This window comes from Megalobrama amblycephala, linkage group LG22, assembly GCF_018812025.1.
Source record: "Megalobrama amblycephala isolate DHTTF-2021 linkage group LG22, ASM1881202v1, whole genome shotgun sequence".
Lineage (NCBI taxonomy): Eukaryota > Metazoa > Chordata > Actinopteri > Cypriniformes > Xenocyprididae > Megalobrama > Megalobrama amblycephala.
In genome coordinates, this window is record NC_063065.1 from 4,610,224 (window position 1) to 4,622,580 (window position 12,357).

The 12,357-nt window shown below is 37.8% G+C and overlaps 3 gene segments (V, D, J or C); all 3 read right to left on the bottom strand.

Annotated features, from left to right (window-relative positions):
• Positions 1-4,520: 4,520 nt before the first annotated feature.
• Positions 4,521-5,132, bottom strand: LOC125257476. The segment is given in 2 exon segments: positions 4,521-4,884; positions 4,993-5,132. Coding segments are annotated over 2 exon segments (423 nt in total).
• A 2,415-nt stretch (positions 5,133-7,547) lies between these two features.
• Positions 7,548-8,183, bottom strand: LOC125257484. The segment is given in 2 exon segments: positions 7,548-7,876; positions 7,966-8,183. Coding segments are annotated over 2 exon segments (378 nt in total).
• Positions 8,184-10,446: 2,263 nt separating this feature from the next.
• Positions 10,447-11,247, bottom strand: LOC125257477. The segment is given in 2 exon segments: positions 10,447-10,973; positions 11,080-11,247. Coding segments are annotated over 2 exon segments (414 nt in total).
• Between the last annotated feature and the right edge of the window lie 1,110 nt (positions 11,248-12,357).

The window sequence follows — 12,357 nt, forward strand, 5'->3', positions numbered from 1 at the left end:
TGGAGAATTATGAAAATTAATATCTATTATTAATAAAAGGCGGCAATTAAAATCAGTCAGATCTCAAACGTGTGACTGATCTATAAGAGCACAAAATCTCTTTCTGACCTCTATAATTATTAAGAGTGGAAGATTAATTTAGATGATTTCATTTCAGATGTTTGTGTGACGATGTTGTTTCAGATCCTCCTTTGAGCAGCTGCAGTATCAGTTCAGTCACTGTGACTCTGACTGACGGAGGTTTTTGTACGACTCTTTATCACTGTGTGAACACATCTTTACTGTTGATGACATGGTAACTCTGACAGTAATAATGTCCAGCATCTTCAGTCTGGACTCCACTGATGGTCAGAGTGAAATCACTGTTAGATCCACTGCCACTGAATCTAGATGGAGTTCCTGACTGGAGGAGGTTTGCTTTATAAATTAGGAGTTTAGGAGCTTCTCCAGGTTTCTGTAAGTACCAGCTAAATACGTATGTCCCATAATAACTACTGTGATACACATCTCTGCTGGTTTTACAGTTGATGTTCACAGTTTGTCCTGGTTGAGCTGCTGTCATTGAGGGACTCTGAGTGACGGTGATCTGTCCTCTACACTCTGAAACACACAACAAGAAGAAAATCAACTCAAAACTTTGACAATATACTTGAAGAAATGAATTGATATCAAACTTGTGCTCCACAAACCTTGAGCAAACGCTGTGAGAGTCCAGATGAAGATGATGATGAAGGTCATGTTGATGAAGATTGTTGTGTGTGTCAGTGATGAAGTGTTAAACTCACAGCACTATAAACACTCTCAGAGCACTGAAGCATCTGATCAATATGCAAATGAACTCATTCTGTATTTAAATGAGGCTCTAAATGAAGGTTCAGGAGGAGCTCGTTCATCTCATCCTGTCAATCACAACATCAAATATGTATCATATAATCATCAATATACTGTGAACTTTAAAAATGTAGCATAAAATTTCATGTTATCTTGCACTACATCACTGTGCCACTAGAGGACGGTGTGAACAGACAGACACACTGATGAACAGGAACGGAAAAGGTGAATAATAATGAGTTAATGCAGTGATAAATTTATTCGATGGGGCTCCAGTGTGTATTTAAATGGTTAAACACTATATATTATAGCACTATATGTAATTGCACCACCCAAAGTGATAAACAGGTACTGTAGTTCTGGCCTAAAGTCATTGGTTGAGCCAAAGGATACATACAGGCTGCCTAATATAGTGACCTACAATTGGCCGTAACAGGTTATATGGCCAATGTTAGACAAACTCTTGGTCTTTAGACAGCTTTAATGCACATGTTCATCCTCTAGCATAATAGGATTAACATGTAGCTTGAATTGTTATTGGGATCTTTTACAGCTCAGAAACTTCAATCCAGAAACACTTTGAATCGTGTAGTAGACGGTACAGCAATGGCCATGTGTCTTTTCAAATAAAATATGAGTCTTTAATATCTCTTTATGAAGTATTATTCTACATACTATATTAAAATAGACAGATAATATTGTCACGTCTGGCAACAACAAATATGTTTTCAATAGTATAGTATAAAATGAATATTAATATAAAAATGAATGATCTGTAAGTATTTTGGAGATTTTTTTTTTTTTTTTTTTTTGCAAACTAATTATATTGGGCTTTATTAAACTTTATGAAACTATAGTGAATTTAGGTCTATATGCATTTTTTATACTACAAGTCAATCTATTGAACCATTTACACAGACTTTCATAAAGAGATCTGAAAGGATTTGTTGTCCTGTGGCTCCCTCTGGTGGACAGCATTAGTATTATGACCTTCATCTCTGAATCCCATTCATATAAATGACTGATTTAAAAAAAGTTCCTGAATCTCTGCATGTTTACTCAGAAAGTCTTGTTGTCCATGTGTATGAAGTTCTGTGAATTTTGGATTCAAACATTCAAACTGATGGAAACTGATAGAAAAATAGATTTTTTCTCCTGTGGTTCCCTCTAGTGGACAACATTAGTACAACATGTTGTAGTCCGTCAGCCATTTTGAGTTGCCGAAAACTTTTTTCAAACTCCAAAACCACTCGACTGATTCACACGAAATTTTGCACGTCATCTGTAGACACTAATGACAAAAGTTATCAAAAGGATTTTAATTAGTCAAAGCGTTTAGAAGATAGTTCATTTAGCCAATATACCCATCATGTATTTCGAGCATATGCATGTTTCCTAGTGTTTAGATTTAGTTTAAATGAGTGTATTGGTGCTAGTGTTAGTTGTAATAAGGGAATTTTGTCTGTAAACCATAACTTCTTTTATATGCCTGTCTGATCTATCGAGTTTGATCTCGATTTAAAGCTCCGGACTCGAGCTACTCACTGAGATATGTCACATAGCTGACAAATGCATTTTTCTATGTTTTTAATGATACTGTGAAGAAAGTACTCCATCTCGAAATCCGATCTGATAGTCATAAAGTATGCAAGTTCAGCTAGGAGACCAAACAAAGGAACTTTTGCCCGCCAAATAGTGCTGCGCATCTATTGGCCGCTACAATTCAGGAGGTGTGTTAGCTTGGGTTTCCATAAAAACAACGACACACACCTTTTCCTTTGTCTCCCGATTGTCTCTCGACTGCCCCTGAACTGCCTCAGGCGACAGCGCTGGCATCACGCGCTCTCCTTCCGGGACGACCATCTCCTCGGACTCTCTCTCTCTTCTTTCTTCTCTGTCATCTTATGCGTCAGTTAAACCTCGTTTGAAAACCCCGCCGGAGAAACCCTCTCAGAAAGGACCAACCAAGCCAAGCGCATTGAAACTCTGCTGCACACCGACTTGAACCATATGCAAGTATCTCTCTGAAATTTGTTTAAACTGATTTCTGTGCTGGCTCTCTCAAAAAGGGTTAACTGCCGTAAGTTGCCATTCTTTGATCATTCTTTGATCATTCTTCCTTTCCTGTCTCTACGTTCCCTTTTGTATATATTTGTATATTATGTATTTAGATAACCTAGTAGTTTTCATATATTAAATACATTATATCCATGCTCTTTGTTCTCTTGCTCATTCCACAAAGACCAGGTCACTTTAACGTTTCGATCCTATATCCTTGCTTTACGTTTGGATGCTAGAATAGGAAGTCTTTCTCATGGCCAGAGAACAGACCTTCCTTTTAATAACATTCTGAGGAGCTATAGTTTGCCAGACAAACAAACAGTTTCTCTAAATAATTATTAAACCAGAACTAATCATATATATAATTGATTACAATTCGTTGTAATTAATTCACCATATATGGTTGATTCCCCCTTGGGTCGGTATGTGCATAATAATTCATAAAGCTTTATGAATTATTATATTCATATTCCACCCATAAATTGATTAATAACTGTACAAATCGTTACATAAATTTGGGGTTAAATAGACAAATGGTCTAGGATGAACCCTTCAGTGTTTGGATCTCTGATAATCTCACCTGTGCTCGATATTCTCAGTCGTCTGAAGCTCTAAAATGATGTTATTGACTTCAAATCTTCTCATCTGCTGCAGCCTCATATTTGTGAATGAACTTATTCAGTGTTTCTAGCACAAATCACTGTGACTCTGACTGACGGAGGTTTTTGACTCTTTATCACTGAACCAGGATAGAGGTTGATGATCCCAACTCTGATAGACGTCAGGACTGCTTTTACAGGACATGGTGAATGTGTTTCCTAGATGAACAGATTTCACTGCAGGCGTCTGAGTCGCTTCACCAACTGATTTATTATTATTATTTATAATGTTTTGAGGTGCACTTATAATGTTAATATGATTTTTACATCAAATAATTGTAATAATTTAGAAATAAATGGTTATTTCCACTCTGATTTTAGCGCTCTGATTGCTTACATGTGAAACCTTCTCGAATACTATCACTACATTTTAACTATTACAGCTGTCTAAATGAACAAATGGTGAAAAGTGTTGATTATTGTCTTATATTTAGATCTGTTCATCACAGGGAAGGTTGCAGTGATGAGAAACTGAGCAGATGACAGACAGTCTGTTGATGGTGTGAATGCAGTGATCTCGTCATTACAACTAAATTTCTGCACTCCAGAAATGCTTTCACCATAACTAACAATGCAAACACGATGTAAATCCAGTCAGAGATTGATTGTGTAGTGTAAGAGCGTCACTGATTATAACAGGAGTTTTGGGAAGTGTCCAGATAAACTCTCGCTGTGTGATCGACAGCTTCAGTTCCTCAGATCTTTACTGTATAACTAAGATTAGGAAGAAAAAATAATAAAAGTACATGATCAAAAATATCAATGACTTTAAAATATTGAGTGAGTGGAAATGAGGATAAATAAACCATAAATGATCTAAAAATGATGATATCTAATTTCTAAATATCTTAAGAAATACTGATGAAGCTCAACAAAGCTGATATTAAGATCATATTTGTGTTTCTGCTGTTGAGTGTGTGTGAAAGTGTGTGAAAGTGTGTAAGCAGCTGCAGTATCAGTTCAGTCACTGTGACTCTGACTGACGGAGGTTTTTGTACGACTCTTTATCACTGTGTGAACACCCATTTACTGTTGATTTCATGGAAACTCTGACAGTAATAATGTCCAGCATCTTCAGTCTGGACTCCACTGATGGTCAGAGTGAAATCACTGTTAGATCCACTGCCACTGAATCTAGATGGAGTTCCTGACTGGAGGGTGCTTGTAAAATAAATCAGGAGTTTAGGAGCTTCTCCAGGTTTCTGTAAGTACCAGCTAAGATAATAACAGCAGGCTGGATCACTGCTAGTTTTACATGTCACAGTGACTGATTGTCCAGTTTGAGAGAGCAGCTCTGAGGGAGTTTGAGTCACTGTCACCTGACCAACAGATTCTGACAAGAGAGAAAGATTAGAAATCACAAACACTTTTACAACCATATATCTTCACAACACATAAAAATAACAAGTAAACAATGTATGTAATCTTTACTGACACAAACCTCGACATAATACTGCCAGCGTCCAGATCAATATGGTGCTGAAAGTCATTTTTGTTGGTTGTAGGTTCAGTTCTAGTGAAAAACAGTTGTTGATCATGTTTGATGTTTGACAGAGTTATAAACACATGCAGAGCACTGAAGCGTGTGTCGCTCATGTAAAACACTCTCTCTATGCAAACGCTTCAGGAGTGACAGGTTTAAGATGGTTTAATGTGGTTTCATTGAGATTTCATAAAACATTTCACATGTTAATATAATCCTTTATTGATGAAGCAACATCAGATGAACAGGAGCGCTGTTTAATCCCAATATCAGACCAACATCACGATTACAAGTGTGATATTGCTTTTATATTATTGAACATTTATAGATTCTACATTTCAAAATGCAAAAAATTAGGCAGCCTAAAACTAACTCTGAGCCTTGGTTGAATGACACGGCTCGTGCTGTCAGACGCGAGTGCCGTAGAGCTGAGCGCAAATGGAAAAAGGACAGACTGCATGTATCACTTCAAATGCTAAGGGACTGCTGCCGTCATTATCAGACAATTGTGAAAGATGCTAAAAGACAGTATTTATCTGGAATTATTCTGTCAAACTGTAACAAGCCTCGTGTTTTGTTTAAGACTATTGATTCTGTTCTTAATGCTCCACAAACAGTCTGTATTGATGCATTTTTTATTGATAAGGTCACTACCACTAGAGCTCTTATTTCACCTTCTGCTTATGACCCCTCAATCCCTGTCCTCTGTTCTGCTGTTTTTGACAGGTTTGAGCCTGTGACCTTGTCTGTGTTACAGGAGACTGTTGATCATTTGAAGCCCTCAGGTTCTCCACATGATGCTGTTCCTCCTCGGCTTTTTTAAAGAGGTCTTTCCTACTGTAGGGCCATATGTTCTTGCAGTTGTTAATAGCAGTCTGTCTTCAGGTGTGGTTTCTAAAAATTTTAAACATGCAGTAGTGCAACCTCTGATTAAAAAAACTTGGTCTGGATCCTGTAGATCTTGCAAATTTTAGGCCTATCTCCAAACTACCTTTTCTTTCAAAAATCCTTGAAAAGATAGTCTGCAGTCAATTAATGGCCTTTTTGAAAGCCCATAATAATATTCCAGTCTGGTTTTAAAACTTTGCACAGCACAGAATCTGCTCTTTTAAAAGTGTTTAATGATATATTTTTAGCTACTGACTCTGGTGATTGTGTTATTCTTGTGCTTCTTGATTTAACTGCTGGACCATGAAATCCTGATCTCACGTTTGGAGCAGTGGGTGGGCATCAAGCATTAGCACTTGAATGGTTTAGGTCCTACCTGGATGATTGGACTTTCTGTGTCAGTTGTGGTGACTCTGAGTCCTCCTCTGCTCCTCTCTCTTGTGGGGTCCCACAGGGCTCAGTTTTAGGCCCACTTCTCTTTGTATTTGCTCCCACTAGGTTCAATAATCAGGAAGCATGGCATGTCTTTCCACTTTTACGCAGATGATTTATGTGCCTCTTAAAGAGAACGACACTGTCGGACCGTTACTTGAGTGTCTTGCTGATATACAGGCCTGGATGTCTCTTACTTTTTTAAGTTTTAATGTAAAAAAGACAGAGGTGATGGTTTTTGGTGGCACCGTTGGGACCCCTTCTGTTGATTTGGGGGCCTTGGCCCAGTACAACAAGCAAACAATCACTAACCTAGGGGTTAAAATCGACGCTGACCTCAAGCTTGACAGTCAGATCAGGGCAGTCGTTAAATCAAGCTTTTTTCAATTGAGGCATCTGGCCAAAGTAAAGCCATTTCTTTCGAGGCAACACTTTGAGACAGTAATCCACGCCTTTGTTACCACTCGGCTGGATTACTGTAACACATTGTATGTGGGGGTTAGTGGGTCTTCTGTTGCTCGTCTGCAGATGGTTCAAAACGCTGCAGCACGTCTGTTAACGCAAATACGAGCACATTTCCCCTATTTTAGCCTCGCTTCACTGGCTGCCCATACATTTTAGGATCCATTTTAAAATTCTCTTATTTGTTTTTAAATCTCTAAATGGTCTTGCTCCACCCTACGTTTCTGAGCTGCTACACCCTTATAGACCCACCCGTTCTCTCAGGTCAGCTGATCAGCTGCTCCTGAATGTGCCCAAAACAAACGGATGCTCAGAGGGGACCGTGCCTTTGCTGTAGCAGCTCCTAAACTGTGGAATGATCTGCCTCTGCCCGTTAGACGGGCCTCTTCATTGTCTTCTTTTAAGTCACTTCTTAAAACCCACCTTTTCTCTTTGGCCTTTGACTGATTTTGACATTTGTTTCAATTGAAACAATTGACATTTGAAAATTAACATCTATTATTAATAAAATGCAGCAACTGAAATCACTCAGATCTCAAACGTGTGACTGATCCATAAGAGCACAAAATCTCTTTCTGACGTCTATAATTATTAAGAGTGGCAGATTAATTTAGATGATTTTATTTCAGATGTTTGTGTGACAATGTTGTTTCAGATCCTCCTTTGAGCAGCTGCAATATCAGTTCAGTCACTGTGACTCTGACTGACGGAGGTTTTTGTACGACTCTTTATCACTGTGTGAACACTGGACCACTGTGGTAACTCTGACAGTAATAATGTCCAGCATCTTCAGTCTGGACACCACTGATGGTCAGAGTGAAATCTCTGTTAGATCCACTGCCACTGAATCTAGATGGAGTTCCTGACTGGAGGCGGTTTGCATAATAAATGAGGAGTTTAGGAGATTCTCCAGGTTTCTGTAAGTACCAGAATATACATTTATCATTCCCACTACAATTGGGCACATCTGTGCTGGTTTTACAGTTGATGTTCACAGTTTGTCCTGGTTGAGCTGCTGTCATTGAGGGACTCTGAGTGACGGTGATCTGTCCTCTACACTCTGAAACACACAACAAGAAGAAAATCAACTCAAAACTTTGACAATATACTTGAAGAAATGAATTGATATCAAACTTGTGCTCCACAAACCTTGAGCAAACGCTGTGAGAGTCCAGATGAAGATGATGATGAAGGTCATGTTGATGAAGATTGTTGTGTGTGTCAGTGATGAAGTGTTAAACTCACAGCACTATAAACACTCTCAGAGCACTGAAGCATCTGATCAATATGCAAATGAACTCATTCTGTATTTAAATGAGGCTCTAAATGAAGGTTCAGGAGGAGCTCGTTCATCTCATCCTGTCAATCACAACATCAAATATGTATCATGTAATCATCAATATACTGTGAACTTTAAAAATGTAGCATAAAATTTCATGTTATCTTGCACTACATCACTGCACCACTAGAGGGCGGTGTGAACAGACAGACACACTGATGAACAGGAACAGACGAGGTGAATAATAATGAGTTAATGCAGTGATAAATTTATTCGATGGGGCTCCAGTGTGTATTTAAATGGTTAAACACTATATATTATAGCACTATATGCAATTGCGCCACCCAAAGTGACAAACAGGTACTGTAGTCCTGGCCGTAACAGGTTATATGGCCAATGTAAGACAAACTCTTGGTCTTTAGACAGCTTTAATGCACATGAACATCCTCTAGCATAATAGGATTAACTTGTAGCTTGAATTGTTATTGGGATCTTTTACAGCTCAGAAACTTCAATCCAGAAACACTTTGAATCGTGTAGTAGACGGTACAGCAATGGCCATGTGTCTTTTCAAATAAAATATGAGTCTTTAAGTATCTCTTTATGGAAGTATTATTCTATGTACTATATTAAAATAGACAGATAATATTGTCTCTTTCCTTCAGTTGAACGGCAATACATTCAGTCACGTCTGACAACAACAAATATGTTTTCAATAGTATAGTATAAAATTAATATTAATATAAAAATGAATGATCTGTAAGTATTTTGGAAATAATTAATTATATTGGGCTGTATTAAACTTTATGAAACTATAATGAATTTAATCCTATGTGCATTTTTTATACTACAAGTCAATCTATTGAACCATTTACAGACTTTCATAAAGCGATCTGAAAGGATTTGTTGTCCTGTGGCTCCCTCTGGTGGACAGCATTAGTATTAGGACCTTCATCTCTGAATCCCATTCATATAAATGACATTAAAAAGTTCCTGAAACTCGGCATGTTTACTCAGAAAGTCTTGTTGTCCATGTGTATGAAGTTCTGTCAATTTTGGATTCAAACATTCAAACTGATGGAAACTGATAGAAAAATAGATTTCTTCTCCTGTGGTTCCCTCTAGTGGACAACATTAGTACAACATGTTGTAGTCCGTCGGCCATTTTGAGTTGCTAAAAACTTTTTTTCGATCTCCTAAACCACTTGACCGATTCACATGAAATTTTGCACGTCATCTATAGACACTAATGACAAAAGTTATCAAAAGGATTTTAATTAGTTAAAGCGTTTAGAAGATAGTTCATTTAGCCATGGCTCAATACACTTATAAAACTATATCTTCTCAACAATCTGATGAATCCAAATTCTGTTGATCACTTGTTTGATGTCTTCAGGGTATCTAGATGATACACAGATAAATTTGGGGTTAAATAGACAAATGGTCTAGGATGAACCCTTCAGTGTTTGGATCTCTGATAATCTCACCTGTGCTCGATATTCTCAGTCGTCTGAAGCTCTAAAATGATGTTATTGACTTCAAATCTTCTCATCTGCTCCAGCCTCATATTTGTGAATGAACTTATTCAGTGTTTCTAGCACAAATCACTGTGACTCTGACTGACGGAGGTTTTTGACTTTTTATCACTGAACCAGGATAGAGGTTGATGATCCCAACTCTGATAGACGTCAGGACTGCTTTTACAGGACATGGTGAATGTGTTTCCTAGATGAACAGATTTCACTGAGTCGCTTCACCGACTGATTTATTATTATTTATAATGTTTCCTGAGGTGCACTTATAATGTCAATATGATTTTTACATCAAATAATTGTCATAATTTAGAAATAAATGGCTATTTCCACTCTGATTTTAGCGCTCTGATAGTTTACATGTGAAACCTTCTCGAATACTATCACTACATTTTTACTATTACAGCTGTCTAAATGAACGAATGGTGAAAAGTGTTGATTATTGCCTTATATTTAGATCTGTTCATCACAGGGAAGGTTGCAGTGAAGAGAAACTGAGCAGATGACAGACAGTCTGTTGATGGTGTGAATGCAGTGATCTCGTCATTACAACTAAATTTCTGCACTCCAGAAATGCTTTCACCATAACTAACAATGCAAACACGATGTAAATCCAGTCAGAGATTGATTGTGTAGTGTAAGAGCGTCACTGATTATAACAGGAGTTTTGGGAAGTGTCCAGATAAACTCTCGCTGTGTGATCGACAGCTTCAGTTCCTCAGATCTTTACTGTATAACTAGATTAGGAAGAAAAAATAATAAAAGTACATGATCAAAAATATCAATGACTTTAAAATACTGAGTGAGTGGAAATGAGGATAAATAAACCATAAATGATCTAAAAATGATGATATCTAATTTCTAAATATCTTAAGAAATACTGATGAAGCTCAACAAAGCTGATATTAAGATCATATTTGTGTTTCTGCTGTTGAGTGTGTGTGAAAGTGTGTGAAAGTGTGTGAGCAGCTGCAGTATCAGTTCAGTCACTGTGACTCTGACTGACGGAGGTTTTTGTACGACTCTTTATCACTGTGTGAACACCCATTTACTGTTGATTTCATGGAAACTCTGACAGTAATAATGTCCAGCATCTTCAGTCTGGACTCCACTGATGGTCAGAGTGAAATCACTGTTAGATCCACTGCCACTGAATCTAGATGGAGTTCCTGACTGGAGGGTGCTTGTAAAATAAATCAGGAGTTTAGGAGCTTCTCCAGGTTTTTGTAAGTACCAGCTCAGGAGGACTGGATCACTGCTAGTTTTACAGGTCACAGTGACTGATTGTCCAGTTTGAGAGAGCAGCTCTGAGGGAGTTTGAGTCACTGTCACCTGACCAACAGATTCTGACGAGAGAAAGATTAGAAATCACAAACACTTTTACAACCATATATCTTCACAACACATAAAAATAACAAGTAAATAATGTATGTAATCTTTACTGACACAAACCTCGATATAATACTGCCAGCGTCCAGATCAATATGGTGCTGAAAGTCATTTTTGTTGGTTGTAGGTTCAGTTCTAGTGAAAAACAGTTGTTGATCATGTTTGATGTTTGACAGAGTTATAAACACATGCAGAGCACTGAAGCGTGTGTCGCTCATGTAAAACACTCTCTCTATGCAAACGCTGTGACAGATTTAAGATGGCTTAATGTGATTTCATTGAGATTTCACAAAACATTTCACATGTTAATATAATCCTTTATTGATGAAGCAACATCAGATGAACAGGAGCGCTGTTTAATCCCAATATCAGACCAACATCACGATTACAAGTGTGATATTGCTTTTATATTATTGAACATTTATAGATTCTACATTTCAAAATGCAAAAAATTAGGCAACCTAAAACTAAATCTGAGGCTTGGTTGAATGACACGGCTCGTGCTGTCAGACGCGAGTGCCGTAGAGCTGAGCGCAAATGGAAAAGGACAGACTGCATGTATCACTTCAAATGCTAAGGGACTGCTGGCGTCATTATCAGACAATTGTGAAAGATGCTAAAAGACAGTATTTATCTGGAATGATTCTGTCAAACTGTAACAAGCCTCGTGTTTTGTTTAAGACTATTGATTCTGTTCTTAATGCTCCACAAAACAGTCTGTATTGATGCACTTTTTATTGATAAGGCCACTACCACTAGAGCCCTTATTTCACCTTCTGCTTATGACCCCTCAATCCCTGTCCTCTGTTCTGCTGTTTTTGACAGGTTTGAGCCTGTGGCCTTGTCTGTGTTTCAGGAGACTGTTGATCATTTGAAGCCCTCAGGTTCTCCACATGATGCTGTTCCTCCTCGGCTTTTTTAAAGAGGTCTTTCCTACTGTAGGGCCATATGTTCTTCCAGTTGTTAATAGCAGTCTGTCTTCAGGTGTGGCTCCTAAAAATTTTAAACATGCAGTAGTGCAACCTCTGATTAAAAAACCTGGTGTGGATCCTGTAGATCTTGCAATTTTAGGCCTATCTCCAAACTACCTTTTCTTTCAAAAATCCTTGAAAAGATAGTCTGCAGTCAATTAATGGCCTTTTTGAAAGCCCATAATATTGTTCCAGTCCAGTTTTAAAACTTTGCACAGCACAGAATCTGCTTTTTAATGATATATTTTTAGCTACTGACTCTGGTGATTGTGTTATTCTTGTGCTTCTTGATTTAACTGCTGGACCATGAAATCCTGATCTCACGTTTGGAGCAGTGGGTGGGCATCAAGCATTAGCACTTGAATGGTTT